At 35.9% G+C, this 26850-nt stretch overlaps 1 protein-coding gene across 3 annotated transcripts; it reads left to right on the top strand.

Annotated features, from left to right (window-relative positions):
- Positions 1-21446: 21446 nt before the first annotated feature.
- LOC114409451 (pentatricopeptide repeat-containing protein At3g24000, mitochondrial-like) lies at positions 21447-24419 on the top strand. Of its 3 annotated transcripts, XM_028372919.1 has the most exons (3): positions 21447-23141; positions 23850-23942; positions 24031-24419. In XM_028372919.1, exon 1 carries the CDS (start codon positions 21561-21563, stop codon positions 23004-23006), a length of 1446 nt encoding a protein of 481 aa, XP_028228720.1. In that variant the 5' UTR covers positions 21447-21560; the 3' UTR covers positions 23007-23141; positions 23850-23942; positions 24031-24419. The 3 variants fall into 3 exon arrangements, with proteins under 3 accessions (XP_028228720.1, XP_028228719.1, XP_028228718.1); XM_028372918.1 differs by lacking the exon at positions 23850-23942 and having other exon boundaries at positions 23999-24419; XM_028372917.1 differs by having other exon boundaries at positions 23850-24419.
- The last annotated feature ends 2431 nt before the right edge of the window (positions 24420-26850 follow it).

Here is a 26850-nt window from a genome sequence, read left to right as displayed (position 1 = left end):
AATACGAATTGCCACAATGGCTGCATGTCTACGACAGGTAGTGGCAAACGTCGTCGTTCTCATGCCCTTAATTACGAACATGCCACCGCTTCACCTTCTATGACGGTTCTGTGAAACCGTCGTAGAATTCCTGACGTAGAAAGCTGCTTTTGTAGTAGTGATTGAAGGCTTAAATTCGAGGATGAATATCCCTAAAGAAGGAGAAAATGATAGAGACCAAGGAAAACCTCCAAGAAGAGAAGGAAGACCTAAGAGGAAGAATCCCTCAATCAAAGCCAAAAGAATCTAAGGAGAAAAAAGGTAAAGAGGATGAGCTTGGGCTTGAAATACCTATGAGGGGAAAAGTAAAGAAACCCCAGAAGCATTTAGAAGCAATCATCGGACTACAATCTCAAGGCCAAAGTGAGAGAAAAGAGCTCAAGATGGTGCACTTGATTCAAGTGGAAGAAAGTCCCAACCTAATTATTAATGTACCAACATGGGCTTACAACCTAATTTTTTCTTAATTTTATTTAAGTGTCTATATATTGATTTTAATTGAAATAAATGGGTTGGCTTGATACTAATTAGGTGTCAAAGTTTTAATTCTAAATTAATTTCTTGGTAATTATTATTTTCACTTCCTTTATTTTCTTAGACACTCCCCTTTTCTTTTTTAAACCCTAAATTACCCTAGTGAGGAGGATACACTCCCCCAAACCCCAATTACACGTTCACTGTATTACTCCCTTTGCTATTACTGCATCATGGTGTTGCTTGAGTTTCTTTGCCTGTTCATGCACGTTTTTGTAATTGTTTTGCAATTATTTTGTATGTGATTGGTCTCTTAAAAATCTTAAATTGCTCACTGCTAAACATTTGGTCTGAAGACTAAACATGAATGTAATAGACAGAAACAAAACAAGATAATGTTGCCTTTTCCCTCAATACGCTCCATTACTCCCCTTGGAATATAAATTAGTGTGTAACTTTTTTGAAAAAAAATTCATACTTTTAATGTCCTCCAAAGGATTAGCATTGTTGATTCTTCTAAAATCTCATGTGTACCACCGAGGCAAGCATAGAGGTCAATGGGGAAAATCTTCCTTTAACTTTTCTTGTTTGTTTTTTTACCTCACGCATAAATATTGTTTACCAAACATAACAATTAATAGCTTATTTGAAAATTCATGAAGGTGCATATGAGATTAATCTATGGTCTTATACAAAGTCAAAAAGAGAGATCAATCTGTCAAATTTAATATGTATTGTGAAACAAACTAAATAAATATAAAATCTCATTGTTACAGAAATATAACTACTACTAGGAACGACGTTTGCGCTTCTAGAATAAAAGTACTTATACTATATTATACAGCAAATGAATCCAACATATATAGATAATAACCCACACCCACCCACCCACCACAATCGATCGAAAACAAAAACATTGCATAATAACCCCCCCCCCCAACTACAAACCAACATAGATAAAAAAAACAAAATAAACCTCCCAACCAAAGTAACTTTTTTGTTCGAAAGAGAGAAACACCAATTAAATGCAGATTATCTTTTGTTTGTCAAATTTGTTACAAAAGCTGGAAACCTGATATCAATTGTTTTAGATAAATAACCATTGGAGTCATGATGCAATTGAAAATTCACAGATAAGGGGAGTGCATTTTTTCGTGCACAACGGAAATGAAAAAGAGATTAAAGGAAGTGCATGTTTACAAGGGTAATTTTGGGGGGAAAGGAAAGTGTACAAGTAAATAAGGGAGTGGAAATATCAATTTCTTTTCCGTTTAATTTAAATTATAGTTTAGGCCTTAAGTTTGTTTGGAACTTTTGCTTTTGTTTCTTAAAATTAGGGTTAGCTTCCTTGTGTGACCAACATCTTGTACTAAACTCTATAAATAGAGATGTAATCTCTTTCATTTGGAGAGTTGAATAATATTTGAGGTTTACTCCATTGTGAGTATAAGTAGAGCATTGACTTCTCTTTTTTGTTCTTGGATTAGAACCTCCTTTTTGAATCTTATCAAAGTTTTTCATACTTTTGTGACAATTCCTTGTTTGGTTTATCACTCTCCTAGAGTGTGGCGCCTTCTTTTCTATTTCATGTCTATTCCATTTTATCTATTTATTTTCTTATTTCAATCATCTTGTCCTTGTTTACGCCATTGATATATTTGTTTTAAATTCCTTTGTGCAAATTTCAACACTTCAACCTTCATCTTTTGTTTAATTTCTATAATTCTTTGTTACAAGATAACCAACTCAAGGACGATCTGTAAAAATAATATGACTCTTGATGAGGACACCAAATAATGATAGTAATACAATAGTCAACTGCCTCTGTAACCCTTTTTGTCATCATCCTTGGCAATCATCTTTCGTTGTCTCTATGTGTATGAGTTGCACCCAGCTACTAAGACCTCCTGCAACAGTTGGCAAGTTTGTTGTATAAACCGATGATGACTCGTGTCCTTTGACACAGCTCTTAAATCTAGCAAGCTCTGCATAGCTCCTAACAGCATCAAATATAAATTGTTATTTAGCTTTCCTTACAATATAATCATGATTGCATCAAACGACGAATAACGGGGGAAAAACCCACCACCTAGTGACATGAGTTGGGAAGGAGAGGGAGAAGGTTTAGGTGTGGGTAGAGGAAGAAGGGTTGGGAAGGGAAGGGAAAAAGGAGGGTTAGGAAGGGGTTAGAAGGGAATTATAAGAGTTGGGAAGAAGAAGGGTCGGGGTTTGTGTGCAAAGGAAGGGAAGAGAAGGTGGGGGGGTGCTAGGAAAGGAGGGGGGGCACGGGTAGAAGGAAGGAAGAAGAGGGAGCGAGGAAGAATTTGAATTGGAGGGTAGAAGAGACTTTTCATCAAGTGGTAAAGGCCAATAACAAAAGTTATAGGAATCAATAGCAACTCCCTTTTTACAACAAAAATATAATGGTTTTTGACGGCCCAATTGGCCTTTTGTTCATACGGCTTTGTCTTATTTCTCCTTGATATCCTGAGTCTTTGTATTACTTGTTTGTAACCATTGATTTTTACTTTGAAAAAAGCTAATAGATTCATGTAAGCGTTATAAACAAGGTCAACTAACTCAACTATGATGCTGAGTGAAACTGTGCAAATTAGATTGGTGTTATGCGATTTCCTTTACTTAAATAATAAAACTTTATGTTTCAAAAAAAATTAAAAACTTTACAAATTATATTTTAAAATACCAAGGTCTATTGACCTTTTTCTATGCATTCATATTTTATGACAAACTTTCTAATACGTAGCCATTATTCACTAGTATAGCAATCGATATTGAAGTTCAGGAGTCCATGATGACATGCTTTAATGTTAAAAGAGAAGCATGTAAGCTAAAAAATCATCAATGTGGGAAAAAAATACAAACAGGAATTGATATTTCTTTGGTTCTACCAACTATCATCATTGACCCTCATGCTTTAATTGTGCATAATGCCGGTTAAAAAAATTAATTAAATCAAGCTGGAGTTTTACTGCACCGCCTACTAGAAGAATTAAGAAGTATGAAGAAACTATCAATTGAATTCAAAGATTATTGTGTTGCAACTCCTTTACTTCAGTAATTGGTATTCTTAGGCGCTAAGTTTATTATATTTTAATGTTTTGTTTTGCCTATAAAAGACCACCACTGTAGCAGTTTGTGTGTGAAATAGAATGAATGAAATAGAGTGAATAATCCATTTCTCATTCTCCAATGAGTACGTGAGTTAGTGTGCAAAAGGTTCTTCTCTCTCATTATTTCTTCTGTTGCTAAGTGAGGTGTGTGTCTGTGAATTTAATTTATCCCATTGGTAACAGTTGGTATCATAGCTTAAGAGCTTGGTACTAGTAGTGTCAGTAAAAAAAAAAAAGAATGTGAGCAACAAGAGTGTTCTTACCATGTAAAAAAAAATAGATTTTATACACTTGAGAGAGAGATGGACACCAATTACAACATTGTGTCGTTCGGTCTCAAACTAGAGGGGAAGCTAGATTTTTCTTATTGGGAAACTTTGATGACTACACATTTGAGAGCTCACAATATTTGAAGCTTTGTTAAGATGGTATTAGCGGAAAGAGTGATGATACCGCTAGAAGGAGAGATCAGTTGGCGTTGTCAAAGATTCAACAAGGAGTTGACTATTCCATTTTCAGCAAAATCGTAAATGCCAAAACTGATAAGGAAGTGTGGGATATTTTGAAGTTGTCTTACAAAGGTGCTGAGAAGGCCCATAAATCTAAGTTTCAATCTCTGCGAAGGGAATATGAAAGGTATGAAATTTCCAATTATGAATTTGTGGAACAATATATTTTTGATGTATTACAAACCTTGTCAGCAATATGAAGGTGTGTGGAGAAGACATCCTAGACAACAAGGTGGTGGACAAAACTCTACAATGTAGATGAAGTTTGATCATGTGGTGACTATGATAATTGAGTCCCATGACATAGACACCATGACCATAGCAGAGTTGTAGGAAAGCATTGAAAGTAATGTGAGTAGAATCTTGGAGAAGATAAGCAAAGTATGTGAAGAAGCATAGAAGAGTCAGGTGAATCTTAATAATGTTGTGGAAACTAGTCAAAGTGTCGAAAATAGAGGTCGAGATAACTTCAACAATGGAGGAAGAGGAAATTTTCAAAGGTAGAGGCCAAGGAAATTATAGAGGTAGATGAATGGGGAAATATCAATCAAGGTAGAAACAACAATTTAGGGTCATTTGGCCGAGGAAGAGGTGGAGATACTTTTGGTAGTGCTAACCAAGGAAGAGGCAGAGGTAACAATTACCAAGGTCAGACAAATTTTAATTGCTATTATTGTGGAAAGTTTAGGCATAGAGTTGCAGACTGCAGATTCAAACAAGTAAATGTTGTGAAAAGTCAAAATGTTGGTTAGAATTCTAATAGGCAACAAAGTTTATTTTTAGCCAGTGATACTTTTTCTGAGGATGAAAATATTTGGAATTTTGATACTAGGTGTAGCAATCATATGTATGTGGAAGAAAAAAGTTATTTTCTGCTTTAGATGAAATAGTAAAATCTATCGTGAGATTTGAAAATAATGCAAATATTCCTATTATGGGGAAAGGCCAAATTACTATCAGATTCAAGGATGGTTCTCAAAATTTTATCTTTGATGTTTTCTATGTTCCTGGTCTTCATCATAATTTGTTGAGTATGAGACAACCATCAAAGAAAGGGTAAGACATGCAGATTCATCATGGCTATTGCACGTTGATTGACAAAAATGGAAGATTCGTTGATAAGGTAAAAATGACTCCTAATCACCTATTCCTTTTGATAATTCACCATGAAGAATTGTCATGCCTGAGTTTTGTGATTCCAAATGATGATTGGTTGTGGCATATGCATTTTGGAAACTTTCACTTTTCTTAATTAAACTATTTGTCAAGAAAAGAAATTGTTTCTGGGTTTACCTATTGTGAATATTCCCAATGGAGTATGTGAGAGATGTGAAATTGGAAAGAAGCACAGAGAATCTTTTCCAACCAGAAAGTCTTAGAAGGTGAGAAAGTTGTTGAAGATAGTTCATTCATATCTATGCTCGAATACCAACACATGGTGGTAGCAACTATTTTATCACGTTTATTGATGATTTTGGTAGGAAGACTTGGGTGTATTTCTTGAAGCAAAAGTCAGAAGCTTATGATGCCTTCAAGATGTTCAAGGCACTTGCAGAGAAATAGAGTGGATGCAAAATCAAAATACTCAAAACAGATAAAGGCCAAGAATACCTCGCCTGTAGAAATTTCTTTGAGTAACATGGAATTCAACATCAACTAGCAACCAAATACATGGCTCAACAGAATGAAGTTGCTGAAAGGAAGAAAAAAACAATCATATACATGGTGAGATGCATGCTAAAGGCCAAGCAAATGCCTAAAGAAATTTAGGCATAAGCAATTGCCACTACTGTCTATATTTTAAACAGGTGCCCAACAAAGAGTGTTCGTGATAAGACACTAGAAGAAGCTTGGAGTGGAAGGAGACCATCGATTAGGCACCTCAGAGTTTTTGGGTGCATAGCCTATGCACATGTTCCAAACTAGCTCAGGCAGAAATTGGATGACAAAGGTGAAAGGTGTATTTTCATTGGTTACAACATAGATTCAAAGGCATACAAACTTTACAATCTAGACATAAAGAAACTAATTATTGGCCGAGATGTGACATTTGATGAGAAAGACATGTAGGATTGGTCTACAAAATCCCAGAAGGAGCCAATGGTGATTTTTGACAACTGTGAAGAAAATGAAAGACAATTAGATCCAACCCCCGATGAACTAAAGTCATCTAGGAGGCCATAGAAGAATCCTCAACTACCAACTAAATAATAAGATTGTGTCATGTTTAATGATAACGACCCATCCAACGAGGAGTTATCAATTTTGCTTTATTTGTAGATTGTAAGCCATTGGAATTTGAAGAAGTCTTAAGTGATGAGAATTGGATAAAACCCATGGATGATGAAATTCATGCAATAAAGAAGAATGATACATGGGAGTTGACAAATTTGCCAGCAAATAAAAGGCCTATTGGAGTGAAGTGGGTGCACAAGATAAAGTACAATCCCAATGGAGAAATTAATTGCTTCAAAGCAAGGCTGGTTGCAAAAGGATATAAGCAAAAGCCAAGTATTGATTATTTCAAGTATTTGCTCACATTGCAAGATTATATACAATTCACATTATTATCTCTCTTTTGACACAAAATAATTGGAAGATATATCAAATGGATGTTAAATATGCTTTCCTGAATGGTATTTTGGAAGAAGTATTTGTTGAGCAATGAAGAAGGCTTTGTATAGGTTAAAGCAAGCACTAAAAGCATGGTATAAGAAAATTGATTCTTATTTTGTGTAAATATGTCCTTATGAGCACATGTTATATGTCACATTTGTTGATCCTAGAGATATTCTCATTAAGTGTCTTTATGTTGATGATATAATCTTCACTAGCAACAATTCAAGGATGAGTGTAAAAAATAGGAAGGCTACTATTTTGAGATGACAGATTTAGGCCTAATGTCCTATTTTCCCGGCATTGAGGTTACTCAGCAGGATAATGATATTTTTATCTGCCAGAGCATGTGATATTCTAAAGAAATTCAAGATGAAAAATTCAAAACCAATTTCTACTCCAGCTCAAGAAAACTTGATGCTGAAAAAGGAAAGTGACAAAAAAATGGTGGATGCAACTCAATACAAGAGTATTGGAAGTCTAAGGTATATGACTGGGACTAGACCATGTATAGTCTTTGGAGTTGGTTTGCTCAATAGATTCATAGAGGAATCACATGTTTGTCATTTGCAAGGAGTTAAGAGAATTCTTTGTTATATCAAAGGTACTCTGACCAACGGAATTTTTTATGCTAACGATAATGATGTGAAGCTTGTTGGATACACAGACAGTGATTGGGCAGGTGTTGGATTTCTTCTGTAGTTACTTTTTGGTCCACTTTTTCTTTATGCAAATATGTTCAAGGGAAATTCGGTTTGCTGGAAAGCGCACCGGATCATCAAGTATTTAAAATTAAAACGGATGAATCCAAGTATCGAACTCAGGGAACTAGTCTTAGACAGGGTTAAATTCAGAAATAAGGCATTGTTGAAAGAAACATTGATAATGGATGATTTGGAACATAATTAAACTAAATCTAGGCTAAAAGTAGTAAAAATGCAAGTAAAATTGACAGCAGTAGGTAAAGATGTTGGGTCTTTCTAACAAACCAGCTGATGTATATAAGGATGTTTCTCTAATCAATCATGCTTTTGTGTTCTATGTTGTAGCCTAAATTACTAAACCTCGATCCTTAGTTAGACTAAATCAATCCAAGCTTCCTCCTCAGATTCCTATTGTTGGACTAGGCTCAATTTAGACAGCCCTCCTAGGTTTAGACTAAGTTAAACTAAGCTTCAAACTCAGATCCCTCTTGTTGGACTAGACTTAGCTTAAATAGCTTACGAAAGTTTAGACTAATTTAGCCTAAGCTTTTTCCTCATATCCCTCTTGTTGGACTAGACTTAGACCAAACAACATTATTGTAATAGCATATTTAAAACCAAAACTTAATCAACAGATCCCTCTTGTAAGACTAAGTTTCAATTCTGCTTTATTCAAGTTCCAAGGCAACAATACATTTCCCACTGCTAAAGTCACCTAACCAGGCACACAAATGGTTGATCAGACCAAGAGCATACAGAATTTAAGCACTGAAATAAGCATTGAACACAAGAAACACAATCAATTAGATATTAAAATAATTACATCAGTTGTTCTTTAGAAATCCCCAACAAGGGTGTTTAGCCAGCCATTATAGAAGAAACCCTAACAATAATGAGATTACAAAACCTAGGTATCTCTGCAAAAGCTGCTCCTCTTGCTGCCTCCAGAGCTCTTTTCCTGAAATACGCACTATGGTGTGCTCTAAAATCTGTGCCCAGGGTATTGGAAAACTTGTGTACCCTAATTCTGCACAAGACAGGCTTTAAATAGGCTCTAAATTCGCGATGTTGCGCTTAGCGCGAGTAAGTGGATTTGAGCTTAGCGCCAATCGTACGCTGAGCCTGACTGAAGACAATTGTTGCACTTAGCGCAATGATCTCGCGCTTAGCGCGCAGCCTTGATATTGATGCTCTGCCAGATTCTTTTGTTGCGCTTAGCATGCTGAAGCTGCGCCTAGCGGTGGAAGTGCGTTTAGCCCACTGATGAGCTAAGCTCAATTGTCACTTTTAGTACTTCATGACTTAGCATCTTTTTCACCTGAAATTGCACATATTTCATTATTAAATTCAATGGAAATATTCTAGAGACAACTTTAACCATAAAACGAGATTTATTTACAAAATCACTACAAAATAACCATAAATTGGGGAAACTATACAAGTTTTGGAAAATGTTTTCTATACAAAAGTTAGTCGTATAAGATGACTAACAAACTCCCCCAAATTTACAGTTTTTTTTCCTCAAGCAAAGAAAGAACAGTTCACTTGTCCTCAAGTGATAAACTACAGTGATCACTCAAAATGATGTTTGCTTCACAGAGAAATTCAACCATATGAACTGAATATCATGGACTGCTTCAATCAATTGATTTTCACAAACATGCAACTTTTCAAAGATAGGAACATACCCATTAGAGTCACAACTGAAATAAGCTAGTAAGGATGGCAGAAATCAAGGAAGGATCATCAACCATAACCTCACAGTCATTGTTTCACTCAAGCTCAAGTGTTTAGGCTCGTTCCATCATAAACAACTAACACAAGTCTCAACCTTTGCATTTCATCTCATATCATACAGCAATGAACTCACAAAATGAATCCAAAGGACTTTCTAGGCTTGTAATGGGGTTAGGCTGCCAACAAAATCATGGTTTTTCTAGGATTCAAAATCTTATGTTCTAGAAAAGCATTCATCCAAAGATAAACCTTCACTTTTTCATTCATTCACACCCCATACTTGCCTTTTATTTAGGCACTCAACTTCATTTCATTATTTTGCAGCATACACACTTATTAATTTCATTTGTACTTACAATTTTTTTTTTTACATATAAACAGAGACATTATGCATATATACAGAAATAGTGTGTGTATGCTATTTACTTTTACCATTTCAATTCTTACCCAGTGTCTCCCCCAAATTTGGAACAAATTTACCTTAATAATTACTCCGCCAAATTTGGGGCAAATTTGCTTTGAACTGCGCTTCCTGTGGATGATGCTTTCCTACAACCTAAGTCAAGGTAGCAGGAGATAACACTGTATAGGCTCAGGGTTCAATCAATCAATAATTCATTCAGCTCAAATTGGGTACAAGGGATAATTCATTCAAGCACATGGTCAGCTTTTTGGCTAAGTGGCTATCACAATCAAACATGGCCTTCATCATCCTCAATTTCATGCATTTAGTCCATACTTCAGAGATTCACGCAAAAATCAATACTAAATGATAGTCGTTTCTCTCAAAATTTAAGGATCACACTATCATCGGGATACAGTTAACGCATTCCTTCACAATCAATCTGACAAACTGACTAACATTTTCAGTCATACTTCCAATCACATGCTCATTCTCTTCTAATGGCTACCAGCTTGATCAAAACAATTATCTAATCATTCCAATCCACTCAACTCATACGATTGCTCATTCAAATCATTCTCAAACACTCATTTCATACAAAACAATCCACTGCATATCATTTTCAATCAATTCATTATTCAAACATGCTTTTGGTACAAGCAAACAACTCAAAGTGCTGAAATTTAAATAATTAAAATTTAAAATAAGTGAAATATAAAGCAAACTAAATACTGATAAACTAAAACGTTCATGCTTTGCAGAAATTAAACTAAACACAATTTAAACATCCTGCTCATCCTGTGGCTGATCTTCATTAAGATCCAGTGCTACAGCTGCTGATGAATCCTGGATAGGCTGCTCTGGCTCCGTGACTGGTGTAGATGGTTGGGTCTCCTCAGGAACAGGTGCAAGAGATGACTCAGGTATCTAATTTATGGAAGTCTCCTCCTCTTGAGCCATGTGTGCATCTACATCAAAATAAAAGGGCTCAGGAGGGGTGAGCTCATCCTCCCCCTCTGCTACTGGCTCCTCAGGAGTAGGCTCCTGGGCTGCGGAGGCCCCACCCCCTCTAGAAGGAGAAGGCTGGGCTCTTGGCCAGGCCACCTACGCATCAAACTCATCCATGCTCATAATGGATGGCAAGCCCAAGCCCTGCAAGCTCTGCATGATGCTAGACTGCCCCCTGTGTAAGCTCTGGAGCATGGAATGAAGCACCTGAGGTGTAAATAAAAATTCTGATGGTCTTGCAGATAAAGGAGCTGGAAGAATAGATGTAAATGCAGATGGGGCAAATGGAATTGGTGTTGGAGCTAAGGAAGGGGGAATCTCAAAAGATAGGGGAGCCTCAGACCTCTTCCCCTTGGCCTTGCGTGACCCTCTGAAGGTAACTGAGAGGTCATCTAGGTTCCAGCAGTTTTTCTTTACATGAGCCACATTAATAGCTAGACCGAGGCTCTCCAATGTCAATGAATCAGAAATGACTCCCCTGGCCTTGCATAGAGCAGTGATTAAGGCTGGAAACCCAAGCCTAGAAGATTCATGCTGGGCGATCAGAGAAATTTGAGCTAAAATAATATATCCCAGGTTCTTATCCATCTTCTGAATGATTCCATAAATCAACCCAGCCCTGTCTAATGTGATATCAGAGATGTGAGAGGTAGGGACCTAGTTGGAGAAAGATAGAACACTCCATGTCTGAGCGAGCGTGGTTAGATTCTTTCGTAAGATCTTTAATGGCAGTCCATCGGTGTTTAACTCGAATCCCCTTCCAAGGATGCATAATCGAGCTACCAGTTCCTGTGGTTCTGGCTTCAAACGACAGAACCTAGAGTATACTGGAAAGTTCTCCCCCTCCTTAAGTATCACTGGGGTCTTCAGGAATAAGTTCAAGGTGTCTGCATCGAATTTCACCAAATGACCTCTCACCTTCACCTGCTTAGGTGGTTTATCCTCAGGGTCATAGAGGTTTGCGTAAAACTCCTTTACGATGGCCACATCAATACTGCCATCCATAAAGTTCATCAACTCCTTGTTCCAGTTTCTACACTCGAGTTCCTCAGTAAATTCATCGAACTCAGTGTGATAGAGAATGGCATTCCTTTTAGGTAGAATCTTCCTAGGCACCACAATATCAGTGTATCTCTCCCCAAGCCTCTTGATATGTGAACCTGGATCTATCAAATCTGGCCTGGGTAGGTGTAGAAGGAGCTTTCCTCTTCTTGGATGTCATATGCAAAATATAAGACAAAACACAAGAGATTAGCACAGGTTATTTTCACAAAAACATAAAAATAAAACTGAAATTTTGACTGGGCGCTTAGCACAGCAGGCTGAGCTTAGCGCGCCTTATGAAATTTTACTCAGGCGCTAAGCGCAGCAGGCTGGCGCTTAGCTCGAAGACACAGAAAACATTTTTTTCTGCAGAATAGGCTTAGCACACAGCTGAGCTTAGCCTAAGTCTACAATTTTCAAAACCAAAGAGAGTTGGAGCTTAGCACAACATGGCGCGCTTAGCTCAGCCTCAACAGAATGACACTCCGGCTTAGCGCACAGGGCGCGCTTAGCCTGACTACAAAAACTTAGAAGACAGTGAAAGAGTTGAGCTTAGCGCAGCAAGGAACTTAGCTCAACACACCACAAGGGCTTAGCACAAAGATGCGCCTAGCCTTATTTAAAGGAAAACTTATGGAAGCAAAGTGGCGCTTAGCCATACAAGTCAGGCTTAGCACTGAACAAAAATTCTCAAAATCTTAATGTATGAACACTAGTCCCGTTTAGTGCACAGACGCACTTAGCGGGCTCATCACTTACGTTCATCAGCAAGGATAAACGCGCTTAGCGTGACATGGTCCGCTTAGCGCGTTCATCTGGAAATCCAAAATTTTAACAGTTGCGATGAACAGGCTAAGCGCACAGGCATGCTTAGCACGTTCATCACGATTTCCAGACAGAACCACAGTGGTCTTCACCCCTTTCAGCCATATTGCCCCTAATGGGCTTCTAAGTTGCCTAAAAGCCTACATTGACTAACCCTAAAACTAATAACCTTAACCTAACAGCATACAACTAAGAAAACAAAGAGTCATCTATCCTAAGGTTTGAAGGATGAAAAATAAAAATAGAAATGAACTAACTTACTTGGATTGTTCTTGAGATGAAGCAATGAAGATGCAAACAAGCAATACACACGCAGCAGAAAGTACACAATTGCTCAAGGTTAAAAAGGTGTAGAGGTTTAGGTCCAAAGGTAGTACCCAAAGTGCCTCTGCCTTTGGTTTTTAAAAACTGAAATTCGTATGGAGCGCTTAGCGCACAACTATGCTTAGCGTGCCCACGTGACGTTTGAGTTTAAAACCCAAGCGCTTAGCCTAGCCTCGCGCTAAGCCCAACTTGAAGTTGTAAAGTCTCGTAAGCATCTGGGGCTTAGCGCGGCAGGCTACACTTAGCGCTTTCTACAACACAATTTTTTTCTGCAATATGCGCTTAGCCTGAGATGTGAGGCTTAGCATACCATCAAGCTTCAACTTACAGAGGGTAGTTCAGGCTTAGCGCAACAGGTGCGCTAAGCGCACTTCCAAGAATTCAAAACCCGTAAGAGATTGGCGCTTAGCGCCTCTTGACCCACTCAGCCCAGCTTAAAAACTCAAGTTACAGACTGGATCTGGGACTTAGCGCAGGATAGCGCGCTTAGCGCTGCTACAATAAAATTTTCCGGAGAAGAAGTGACGCTTATCACATCATCCACGCTAATCCCACTAGTTAAAGTTCAATTACCGTGAAGATGTGGGGTAGCTAAACTATTCAGCCAACCAATCAGGGGTCTATGCGCTTAGCGCGTGAAGACTGGGCACTTAGCACAAGGTCTACGCTTAGCGGATAAATAATTGCAAAAAAATTTTAAGTCTTTTTCTGTCTATCTCTTCACACAAGCTTAAAACCCCTTGTTCATTACTAAACAAGCTAAAATTAATCACAATCACAAGCAAGGTATCCTAATTACATGCAAGAGATAAGAATGAAAAATAGGAAAGGGAAAGAAAAGTTGGGTTGCCTCCCAATAGGCGCTCTTTTAACGTCACTAGCTTGATGCGTCGTCCTGTTATCTAGGATCCAATAGAGTTCCTACTTCAAGGACTTTCTTCTGAGGTCTCTTTTCCTCCATCACATGCACTTTAAGACAAACATTTTGGCTAGGTGGATCTTTGTCCTCCTGGAACAAATCAAAGCTGATTTTTTAATCTTCTATGCCCATCTGCAGTATTTTCTTTCCCATGTCCACCACGCAGCTTGCAGTAGATATGAATGGGTGGCCAAGAATGAGAGGAATATCAGCATCCTCTTTTATGTCTATGACAACGAAATCAGCTTGAAATATAAGGTGTTTAACCTTCACCAAAACATCTTCAATGACTCCATATGGCCTTGTGATGGAGTGGTCAGCTAACTGGAGGGTCATGCGTGTGGGCATTATCTCTATCTCTCCAAGTCGCCGACACATGGAAAGAGGCATTAAATTGATACTAGCTCCCAAGTCTATGAGAGTTTTGCCTACAACAACCTCACCAATAGAACATGGTATCGTGACAACTCCAGGATCTTTGTGCTTGGGTGGAAGAATGCGTTGAATCACAACACTACAGTTACCTTCCACAACAATTTTGTCACTATAGATGTATCGGTTCTTCTTGGTTAACATATCCTTAAAAAATTTGGCATAGAGGGGCATTTGCTAAAGTGTTTCTCCAAATGGCAAATTAATTTCCAGTTTCTTGAAGATATCAAGAAATCTGGCCAAATGTCGCTCTTTATCTTTCCAGGAGGGTACCAATGGATAAGGTACCTCCTTTCATTCAATAGGAGTAGCCTCTTTCTTCTTTTCTATGTTAGCCTCACTCTTGCCCTTCTTCTTTTCAAACTCAACAACCTTCTCTTTTTGTTTTTCATTTTTCAACTTTTTTACTTTTTCTTCTTCTTCTTTTATTTCTTCTTCTTTTTCTTTTTCTTCCTTCTTCTTTATTCTCTCTTGATAGTATTTTATTGGTGTCTCTCCTTCTTCATCACCTTCTGCTTCCTCAACAATTTCTTGAAGTTCAACTAAATCACCAACCAGTTCCAACGCCAGTTCATCAGCCAGCTATTGTTTAAATCACTCCACCTTCTGATCAGCTCTACTTTCCTCTACTTGAATTTCCATTTTGCTTCTAGTCATCAAAGCTTTGCATTCTTCTTTAGGATTTTTCTCTATGTTTGTTGTAAAGTTGTTTGATGGTCTTTCAGCTAATTGCTTTGCAAGCTGGCCCACCTAGACTTCCAGATTCTTAATTGCAGACTTGGTGCTCTTTTGGTTAGACATTGACACTTGCATGAATTGAGCTAGGGTCTCTTCCAGCTTTGTGGTTCGGCCATAGAGACTTGGCATATGTTGTTGTGGCCTTGTAGATGAACCACCCTGGTCTCTATGGAATTGGTTACCAGGGTGATTTTGCCACTGTCTCTATTGTTGATACTGCTGGTTATTCTGAAATCTTGGAAATCCACTTGTATTGAAATTGCCTCTGGGCTGACTCCCCATATAATTGAATTCATGTGCAATTTGCTCTTCATTAGGGATACAACATCCAGATTCATAAGCTCCACCACAAATTGTACATCCTGCAACCTACAATATAGAAGAATGTGAAGTTTGTGCAGAATAAAGCTGAGTTGGCAACTTACTGAGTGTTTTTGTTAATGTCTCTAGTTGCTTGGATAGCAACTTGTTTTGTGCCAACAGAGCGTCCTGTGAGGTTAGCTCCAATAAACTCTTATTGGTAGGAATGTGGGCTCGATCTCTCAAAATGGCAATGTCACTAGCAACCATGCTTTCAATTAAGTTCATTGCTTCGTCAGGGGTCTTCATTTTGATCTTACCCCCAGCTGAAGCATCCAAGAGCTGCTTTGATTGTGGTCTCAACCCATCTATGAATATGTTGAGCTGTATTGGTTCTGAAAAACCGTGAGTGGGAGTCTTCCGCAATAAACCTCTGAATCTTTCAAGTGCCTCACTCAATGATTCATCTGGAAACTGGTGGAAGGAAGAGATGGCAGCTTTGCCTTATGCAGTCTTTGATTCTGGGAAGTACTTTTTTAAGAACTTTTCTACCACTTCATCCCATGACTTCAGATTGTTTCCTTTAAAAGAATGAAGCCACCTCTTGGCTTCTCCAGATAAAGAAAATGAGAACAGACTCAACCTGATTGCATCCACAGGCACACCCGCCAACCTAATAGTATTGCATATCTCTATATAGGTGGCCAAGTGAGCATAAGGGTCTTTATTGGGTAAACCATGAAACAGATTATTTTGAATTAGTTGTATCAAAGAAAAATGATATGTAATTGTCTGAGCTTGAACTTCTGGTTGTGAAATACTAGTGAAAAATTGTGGCACAATAGAACTTGAATAATCCTCCAGGATTACTCTTCTCGGCTCTTTAGCCATGATTGTATCTTCAACAGATTCTATATGAGAATGCCCTGCAATAGGAAAACTAGAAGATGCCTCGGAAGATCGAGGTTCTTCTTCTGGAGTTGTTGCTGCTTCTAAATCCTACAAAAAAAATTTGATTCTATCTGAATTACGCCTTCTATAGGTGGCGTTAATCTCCAAATCAATGGGAATCAAATCACCTGCAGTAGATCTTCTTTGCATACAAGAAAATAGAACAGCAATTATCCAGTTCAAAAGAACAATGAATATACGGTAACTAAAATATGAACAAAAAGAATCAATGAATCAAAGAGAAAAATATAAAGCAATGCCGTAAAACTGAACTAAACTCTTCTTAAATCTAGTTCCCCGGCAACGGTGCCATAAATACTTTGTTGGATTTCCCCTACAGTTACTTTTTGGTCCACTTTTTCATTATGCAAATATGTTCAAGGGAAATCCAATTTGCTAGAAAGCGCATCGGATCATCAAGTATTTAAAATTAAAATGGATGAATCCGAGTATCGAACTCAGGAAACTAGTCTTAGACAGGGTTAAATTCAGAAATAAGGCATTGTTGAAAGAAACATTGATAATGGATGATTTGGAACAAAATTAAACTAAATCTAGGCTAAAAACAGCAAAAATGCAAGTAAGTAAAATTGACAGCAGTAGGTAAAGATGTTGGGTCTTTCTAACAAACCAGCTAATGTATATAAATATGTTTCTCTAATCAATCATGCTTTTGTGTTCTATGTTGTAGCCTAAATTACTAAACCTCAATCCCTAGTTAGACTAAATCAATCCAAGCTTCGTCCTCAGATCCCTCTTGTTGGACTAGGCTCAATTTAGACAGCCCTCCTAGGTTTAGACTAACTTAAACTGAGCTTCATCCTCAGGTCCCTCTTGTTGGACTAGACTTAACTTAAATAGCTTACGAAAGTTTAGACTAATATAGCCTAGGCTTTGTCCTCATATCCCTCTTGTTGGACTAGACTTAGACCAAACAGCATTATTGTAACAGTATATTTAAAACCAAAACTTAATCTGCAGATCCCTCTTGTAAGACTAAGTTTCAATTCTGCTTCACTCAAGTTCTAAGACAACAATACATTTCCCAATGCTAAATTCACCTAACCAGGCACACAAATGGTTGATCAGACCAAGAGCATACAGAATTTAAGCACTGAAATAAGCATTGAACACAAGAAACACAATCAATTAGATATTAAAATAATTACATCAGTTGTTCTTTAGAAATCCCCAACAAGGGTGTTTAGCCAGCCATTATAGAAGAAACCATAACAATAATGAGATTACAAAACCAAGGTATCTCTGCAAAAGTTGCTCCTCTTGCTGCCTCCAGAGCTCTTTTTCCGAAATAGGCACTATGGTGTGCTCTAAAATCTGTGCCCAGGGTATTGTAAAACTTGTGTACCCTAATTCTGCATAAGACAGGCTTTATATAGGCTCTGAATTCGCGATGTTGCGCTTAGCGCGAGTAAGTGGATTTGAGCTTAGCGCCAATCGTGCGCTGAGCCTGAATGAAGACAATTGCTGCGCTTACGCATTGATCTCGGGCTTAGCACGTAGCCTAGATATTGATGCTCTGCCAGATTCTTCTGTTGCGCTTAGCCCACTGATGAGCTAAGCTCAACTGTCACTTTTAGCACTTCATGACTTAGCATCTTTTTCACCTGAAATTGCACATATTTCATCATTAAATTCAATGGAAATATTCTAGAGATAGCTTTAACCATAAAACAAGATTTATTTACAAAATCACTACAAAATAACCATAAATTGGGGAAACTATACAAGTTTTGGAAAATGTTTTCTATACAAAAGTTAGTCGTATAAGACGACTAACAACAGGAAATGTTGAAACAAGAAAAGGCACATCAAGGTACTTATTTCATCTAGGTGCAAGGGCAATATCACGGTTTTCGAAGAAACAACCAATTGTTGCACTTTGAATGACAGAAGCGAAATATATTATAGCAACTAGTTGTGTCACACAAGCATTATATGGCTGAGACGATTTTTAGAAGTGATGCATCATACACAGAATACTCCCACAAAAAGATTTTGCGACAAGAAGTCTATCATTGCATTGAGTAAAAATCCAATTTTTCATGAGAGGTCCAAGCACATTGATATTCAATTTCACAAGATACGAGAGCTGATAGCTGAGAAAGAAGTGGATATTAATTATTGTCCGACTGAAGAACAAGTAGCAGATATTTTTACGAAACCATTGAAAATCGAGTTATTTTACAATTTGAAGAAAATGTTCAAGATTATACAAGCTTGATTTAAAGGAGACAATGTCAGTTAAAAAAATTACTTAAATCAAGCTGGAATTTTTCTGCACCACCTACTAGAAGAATTGAAAAGTTCACCACCGCCTAAACAAGTTGAAACCACCTAGCTAGAAGCATGAAAAAACTACCAATTGAATTCAAAGATTAATGCACTACAACTCTTTTACTTCACCAACATTAGTATTCTTAGGAACTAATTTTATTATATTTTAATGTTTTGTTTTGCCTATAAAAGGCCACCACTATAACATTTTGTGTGTGAATTAGAATGAATGGAATATAGTGAATAATCAAATTCTCTTCCTCCGTTGAGTATGTGAGTTAGTGTGCAAAAATTCTTCTTCTCTCGTTATTTCTTTCGCTGCGTAAGTGAGGTGTGTGTTTTTGGGTTTGATTTACCCCACTGTTAACAATACCTACAACGCATACTATATATGAAGCCATACAAAGTATTCCAACAAAACCATTATGATTTCCAAATCTATTCATAGCATAATCAAATTAAAAAAAAAAAAAATTGGACTACAAGAGCCCAGAGGATGGTTTCAGTTTTCTTCTAAATTAGATTGGAGACCTAACTCACCTAATAGGAGATATTGGCCTAAGAGTGAGAACCAACTCAAATGGTACAAAAGGAACTGCAACGCGACAACTCGCGGCACCCCAACCCCTCTAGCATCATATGAAATGAGCAACAATAAAGAAGGATCAAAATCATCAACAAGAAAGAATAGACAACTCCCTTAATAACCCAAGTTGGCTGAGGTCAGCACACCCATTAGCCTCCCTATAAATATCATCAAAGGAGGTATTCCATCCTTGCAAGGAGAGCATCTGTCTGATATCCTTGACCATAGGTTGAAGGTATTTTGAAGAAGGATTGCCTTGTTGGATCAACTAAACAACATGCAGAGAATTCATTTCAAAAACCACATTGGAAAAATTGTAGTCTTTAGCCAACTGAATACCCAATTTAATAGCTTGCAACTCAGCCTACAATGCATTGCAACGTCCAAGATAACGATGAAAGCACACAATAGGTCTAGTATTTGAATCCTGAATGATACCACCACAGGAGGCCACCCCTGACTGGGCATTATACCCATTTGACAATAAGTTATATTTTTCGATGATCAATTTGATGTTAAGAAATAAAGTTTACGAACCAATCTATCATTAAATTGTCTATACGACTAATTTGTTTAATTTTTTTTACATTCAGAAATTAAATTTAAATGTTTCATCTTTCAGAGTCAATTTATTAACGCTTCACACTTTTAAGAATAAATTTGACTATTTACCCACATAGGAGAACACAAATAAAGGAAGGCATAGGGTGCGCCCCTATTCAGTCAACAAGTACAGCATAAAACAAACAAATCGAGGCACCTAAGCTAACAAAACACACTTAATAAAAGCATACACAAATGCTCAACCACCGAATGTCACAAGTCACAAGTAAAATAAAAAAGCCACGACCAATATGATAGCAGGACCGACCCAAAGGTAAAGCAACTAGAGCTATTGCTTTAGGCCTCCAAAAAAATTATGCCTAAAAACAATATTAAAAATTATAAGACTCGTATTTTCTTATAATACCCATAAAAAATAATACAGAAGAAATATAATTTTAATTTTCATTAAGACCCATAATTGCATTGTTTAATTTCTACTTAAAATTAATTACTCGTTGATTCCCATTAATTAATGTGTCTCTTGATTGATTATATCAAAGATTTCTCAATTTGAATATATCAGTTTTCATTAAAATTAATTTAATTTTTTTTTCTTATCTTCTCTAATTATCAAAAGTAATCCTAAAGTCACCCTCTATACTCTTCCAAATTAGTTGAAATATCACTTTGATTCTCATCTATACTCTTTGTGACTCTTGTGCAAATTATTTTTTTCTTTATTCTCATTTGATTAAGTCGCTTATTGATTTTTTTCCTCAATATTCCTTGTTTTGCTTTTGATTTGTGGTTTGGTTTTTTTGTTCCTATTCTGGTTCACATGTAAGGTATTACACATGTTGTTTTAATAATTCTTCTATCCATTTGGCTAAATCATTTATGTTTTTTTTTCGCTTTTTGAGATACGATTGCAATTTTTATAGTTTTTTTACAATTCATTTCTGGTATTATTTTTGTATAATTTCTTGAAATTCTAAAATATTTTTGTTTTACATTTATTAGTTTTAGAGTTCAGAGAACATTGCGATGAAGTATCTCAAGTCAAAGAAGTATATAAAGTAATCCATTTGCAAGTTGGCAATATTGTTCTAACAATTTTTTCATAATCATGATTTATAATTTTTATTTATTTTTTATACATTAGTTACTTTATTTCAAAATGTCAACTCGAAAATTTGAATCTGGTTATTCAAAACTTTTTTTTAAAAAAAAAAAGAGTTGATGTTTTAATTGTATCACAAAAAGAGGCTCTAGATAGATTTCTCGAAATATTAGTTAATGAACAAGTTAACAATATAGTAATTGATGAAAATGAAGATAGCGAAAAAGTATTATTAGTTAATCTTGAACGTTCATTAAAACATGATAATCGTTTGGATATTGATGGATTAGATTTATTTATAGAAGTAAAATTTTTAAAAGAGAGAAATTATACAAGTAGAAAATGATACACTGATTGACATACTTAATTATATAAATAGGATTAATTCTTTTCCGAATGCTTTTATTGCTTATAAAATAATGTTAACAATTCAAGGTAGTGTTGTTTTGGTGGAAAGAAATTTTTTAAAACTAAAATTAATTAAATCTTATTTAAAATCAATAATCTCTCAAGAAAAATTGAATAAATTAGTTTTAATATCGATTGAAAAAAAATATTAATGGAAATCGATTATAATACATTAATAAATAGTTTTACATCCTTAAAAACTTGAAAAATAAATTTTCAATAAAAACATTAATTTTTGTTTTAAAAATTATTAAATTAAAAAAGATCTCATTTTAAAATTGGCATTAGGCATGTAAATACGAATTCAATTTCCGTAAGCAGAGACGTGGCAAATTTATCCACTCAAAGAGTGAATAATTGAAACCCGAGACCTTGTTATGCAGCCAATACCTTCAAAATGAAGTCATCACCTTTGTATTTGTATTTTTGTACAATTTTATATAATTAAACCATGAATTACACCTCATTGAAAACCAGGCAAAGGTTATCGTTCCTGCTTCGAAGTTGCATAACACATTCCGCAGCTTTGCAATGCCACGCCCAAAGCTTCGTCCAAGGTTTGCTCCCCAACGCCGTTCTCGAAACTGACCTCTTGTTAGTCTACTCTAAACTCGGCCTTCTCCGCAAAGCTCGCAAAGTGTTCGATAAAATGCTCGACAGAAGAAACATGTACTCGTGGAACATCATGATTGCCTCCTATGCCCAGCATTGCATGTATTATGATGTCTTAATGGTTTTCCACGAGTTCAAGCACTGCTGCCTTAGGCCTGATCATTACACCCTGCCCCCGTTGTTCAAGGCATCTGTGGGAGTGGACGATGCTTGCATTGGAAGCATGTGCCACGGTTTGGTTATAAGGATTGGGTATGAAGGATATGCTATTGTGGCAAATTCTCTGCTTGAGTTTTATGTTAAGTTTGGGGCGATGCCTCAGGCTTTTTGTGTGTTTTCGAACATGTCATGTAAGGATTCCGTGACATGGAATTTGATGATCTCGGGATTTGGAAGGGCCGGTTTGTATTCGGATGCAATGCATTGTTTCAGGGAGATGCTAAGTTTGAATGAGATGATGAGGGTGGATTTCATGACTCTTCCTAGCGTTATTAATGCTTGTGGAAAGGAAGGAGACTTGTTGAAAGTGAGAGAAGTTCATGGCTATGTAGTGAGAAGCTTTGGTTTTGATGCAGATGCTGCCATTGGGAATGCATTGATTGATGTGTATTGCAAGTGTGGATGCTTGAATGATTCAGAAAAGATTTTCAGGACCATACGCCACGTGAACTTAGTCACGTGGACCACCATGATATCTTGTTATGGGGCACATGGAAAAGGGGAGGAATCTCTTTTGCTGTTTAAGAAGATGGTAGATGAAGGGTTTAGGCCAAACCCTGTTACACTCACAGCAATCTTGGCCAGTTGTAGCCGCTCGGGTATGATAGATCAAGGCAAGCACATTTTCAGCTCAATATGTTCAGACTATGGATTTGAGCCTACTGTTGAGCATTATGCTTGTATGGTGGATCTTCTGAGCCGCTGTGGGTATCTTGTGGAAGCACTTCAGTTGTTGGAAAGCAAGAAATCATCAGTGACAGGAAGCATGTGGGGTGCCCTTCTTGCTGGTTGTGTAATGCACAAAAATGTTGAAATTGGAGAAATTGCAGCTCATCGGCTATTCCAATTAGAACCAGATAATGCTAGCAACTACATAGCTTTGTGTGGTATCTATCAATCTCTTGGTATGGTTGATAGCTTGTTAATTATTAAAGAAAAAATGAGGGACTTAGGTTTGATTAAAAGTCCTGCTTGTAGCTGGATCAATATTGCTGGAAGAACCCATATTAGACCACCTGTCCCATCCTCTGGCTCAGATGATTTGCAAAATAATATATCAAATTAGCTAAACTCTGTTATTGACTAATGATTTGGGAGTAGCAAATCTGCTACATGTAGATGATACCTAGGTCATTGGTTTGTACTTGTAGAGCATTAGAGCCACTTCACTTGATTATGGCCAGGAGGGCTCAGTAGAAGAGTAAGGTTCCAAAAATTTATTGGCTTAATATATTTTTTCTAAGTTTTTTTTTTGTTCCTGGAAACAACTAGTGATCATAAGCATTCCACTAAGGAAAGAAACAAAAAATATCATAGCTAAAAGAGCCCTTTGTTGCAATTATTACTAGTGTTGCTTTAGAATGATATATGGGACTTCCTTTTGTTATCTGTTTCAGTTTTACTTGAAATTCTTAATGTATGCATGCTCTTGTAAAATAGTTGTTTAATTTTTCCAAAGTATCTACTTGTACAAAGTGATGGCGGGTCTGGTTCTAGAAGGAACAGTTTGATGCTTGACAACATGATAATTTGAATGAATTTTTATGTTCTTGTATTTTATATTCTTCATTCTATTTAATGCTTGAATTCTTCATTCATGTTTTTATATTTGACAACTTGTAAATACAAACTAATGAACCAGAATTCTTCACCTCATGTGATGAATTATGGGATAGTCTAATTTGAGTACTGATTTAGCTTTGTTCATGGTTTTTCTATTGTTGCTCACTTCCATGTTTACATAATTCATCTCTGTACTTCACTTTCTGTCATGAACATGAGGCATCAAATCAAAATTCTCAAGGCACATAGAACAAAATTGATCCAAATAATACAACTCTGCATACTTCTTTACAGTGTAGAAACTTCTCTCTTTCATACTTGTTTGTTACTTGAATTTTTTTTGTAGATTTTAGTTGGAAATTTGGATCCTGATGTCACAAATGATCGCATGAAGCAAGTTTTTGGCCCGTATGGAGAATTAGTTGGTGTGGCAATTCCAGTAGGCAATTTTTTATATTTGATATTTAACTTTTGTGAAATGTTTTTCTACTATAGGCAGCTCTCTGATTATGCCCTCGTTTTTCAAGCATCACGAGGTGTGCAGAAGGGGCACGAATGGATATTATAGACATGCTCAGGGTTATGCAAATTAAAGTATGCTCCTTCAGGACAGAATCCCAGCATGTATGGTGTTCAGTTTTCCGGGGTATGATAGATAAGTAGATATTAACCATCACAGCTAGAGCTGTCAAAATGGCCCTCAGCTCTCGGGCTGGCCCTGTTTGGCCCTCCTAATCACCCCTTCTCAAAGACACACGGAGCTTCTCAAAACCAAATCGGTATGTGCACAAAACTATGAAAATCACCCCTTTTTCTGGATTTTGATTATAGCTTGGAAACTAGACTTCAATTTGCTTTTGAATGGCTACGATTATGGTTAAAGTATGGTTATATTCCTTGTCAGATTTATCCCCAATTTCATAGCAAATTAATACCAAATTCTTATTCTAAGGTAGAATGATTCAAGTGTTTTGATTTTCGGTTACCCCCATTTGTCTTGTAATCAATTTGATCTTTTTTTGGTATTTTTATAAAGTTCAATTTGGTATTTTTTATTTTTTAATTCAATTTAGTCATTTATCTTTTTAAAAAGTTTATTTGATCTTTTATCTTATTTTTTGATTCAATTTAATTATTTATCTTATTTTTTAATTTGGTCCTTCAATCATATCCAATTGGTATAATTGATTTTGATTAAATTAATTTGTAATCATTAGATATGATTGAGATATTTACCTAAATTAATTTGAATATCTTTTACTTTGTTTTTTTTTTTTTTGCTGAATTGAATATCTTTTATCATAGTTTTAAAAACTAGTCCAATGATCAACCTAGTTGAGACAATGGATTATTGTGTCAGTGATTAAACCAATGAGTCGTCAATTGACTTGCATGACCCGGTCTGTATTAAAAAAAATATATCATGTGTCAAGTATCTAAAGCAATTAAGCATAAACACTCTTTAAACATAACACATTGAACAAATAATATCAAAACTAAATTAACACATTGCAACAACAAAGTGAAATGTGCAATCGAAGAGGGAATATAGAATGAAAAAAACATGGTTGACAACAAATTAATAAGAAAATATTATAATTCATAAGCTTGTAAACAAAAGAAGATGAAAATAACAGAGGTTTCATGGCGGCATAGGGTGACGTCGACGGTGGTGCAAGGGAATGTTGTTGACTGCGAAGAGTGGGGACTGAGGACCTTTAAGGTTTTCAAAGGAGTAAGATAGTCAAATGTGTGACCTTTTCTTTGTTTTTTGGTCATTAATGTTAAAACGACATTGTTTAGAGTAAGTTTGTTTTTTTAAAAAAAGTTGCATGGTCCAGCTCGAATCAGCAGGTCACCACTTCAACCACACTAGGTCAACAAGTCACACCGAGTTGACTGCATAATCGGTCTAACATCTAACCCGATTTGGTCATACCTCAAGTTCATAGTCGAATCAGTCTAGGTTTTAAATTATTTTTTAATCATTGGATATGATCGAGATATGTACCTAAATTGTTTTGAATATCTTTTACATTTTTTTTGCTTAATTGGATATCTTCTTCTTTTATTGATCATGATATTGATACGAAATAGCTTCGACTGAAAACGGTAACTAATCTTCGCCGGGAACCGTGAGTGCATAGAACGTGGGTATTCCCTTGTCAACACAATTTATTTCATACTCAAGGATCAACCAGGATTCGAATCCTGAACCACTTGGGTAAGAGACACAAGTCATTACGATTTGTATCTACCGTTCCTGGTGCTAAATTGGATATCTTTTACATTGCAACTTGTATCTCTCGATATATACTATATAAGAATATAAAAAATAAAAAAAAAGAGAGAAAAGGTGAAAAAAAATAATTGTACTCTATTTTAGTTGAGGACATAATAAATTTTAATTTTTCACATTTTTATTTAAATTTTTTTGGAACTAAGTTAGTTTGATTTATTTTATTTAAAACTCTCAATTAATTTATTTTTATCTAAATATTTTAAAGATTTACAATGAATTTAAAACAATCTTTTTTTTAACAATCTTAAAAATTTAAAATAAATATTTAACAAAAAAAAAAACAATTGGATCACCATGACTTTGATCACTAATATTTGTGAACTTTGTTAATGGACTCAAAACTAGTTCTACTTGGATTAACTATATGTTAACAAATTTTGATGCAATGTGAAATTATAATGAGTTTAATGTTATGCATTGTACAATCTTTTTCTCAATTATAAATATTAATTAAGGTTTAAAAAGGAAAAAATGAGATTTTTAGTAATAGTAAGTTTTTTTTAACCATGTTATTAATACAAAATATCTACTAATTATTAATATCCATCAAAGGATCTAACTAATGAGGTTGGTGGGTTCTTCCATCCTAAAGTTATTTTTTTTTTCATCTATAAGATTAGAACCCAAGATCTTTATTTAAGAAGATTGAATTTCGATATCACTCGAACTAACAACTTGCTGGTATTAATTAATAATTATTTGTTGTTAAAAAAACTATCTTTTCATTTTAAAAAAATATAAAGAATAAAATATATTTTTAATTCTTTAACTATTTGAAATTTTTGTTTTTATCCCTCAACTAAAAGATGTCTGATCTTTAGTCCATGAATTATTTTTCCATTTGTGTTTTGGTGCCCGTCATTAAGTTCTCCCTTTAAATGATGTGGTGACTAATTTGTGATACTTTTTCCTCAGGATTAAAAATTATTAGGAATTGTTTGGCAAATTTATTAAGAATTTGATTAATCATTTGCTTTATTTTATTTTTTAAAAGAATCATGAGCAAAAGTATCATCTACTAGTAGGGGTGAGAATAGACCAGACC

This window comes from Glycine soja, chromosome 4 (assembly GCF_004193775.1).
Source record: "Glycine soja cultivar W05 chromosome 4, ASM419377v2, whole genome shotgun sequence".
Classification (NCBI taxonomy): Eukaryota; Viridiplantae; Streptophyta; class Magnoliopsida; order Fabales; family Fabaceae; genus Glycine; species Glycine soja.
This window is presented reverse-complemented; position numbering and strand designations above follow the sequence as displayed.

What these genes read in the sequence shown, in the direction of transcription:
- LOC114409451 (XM_028372918.1), top strand. Translation starts at nt 21,561, where the DNA reads ATGAATTACACCTCATTGAAAACCAGGCAAAGGTTATCGTTCCTGCTT.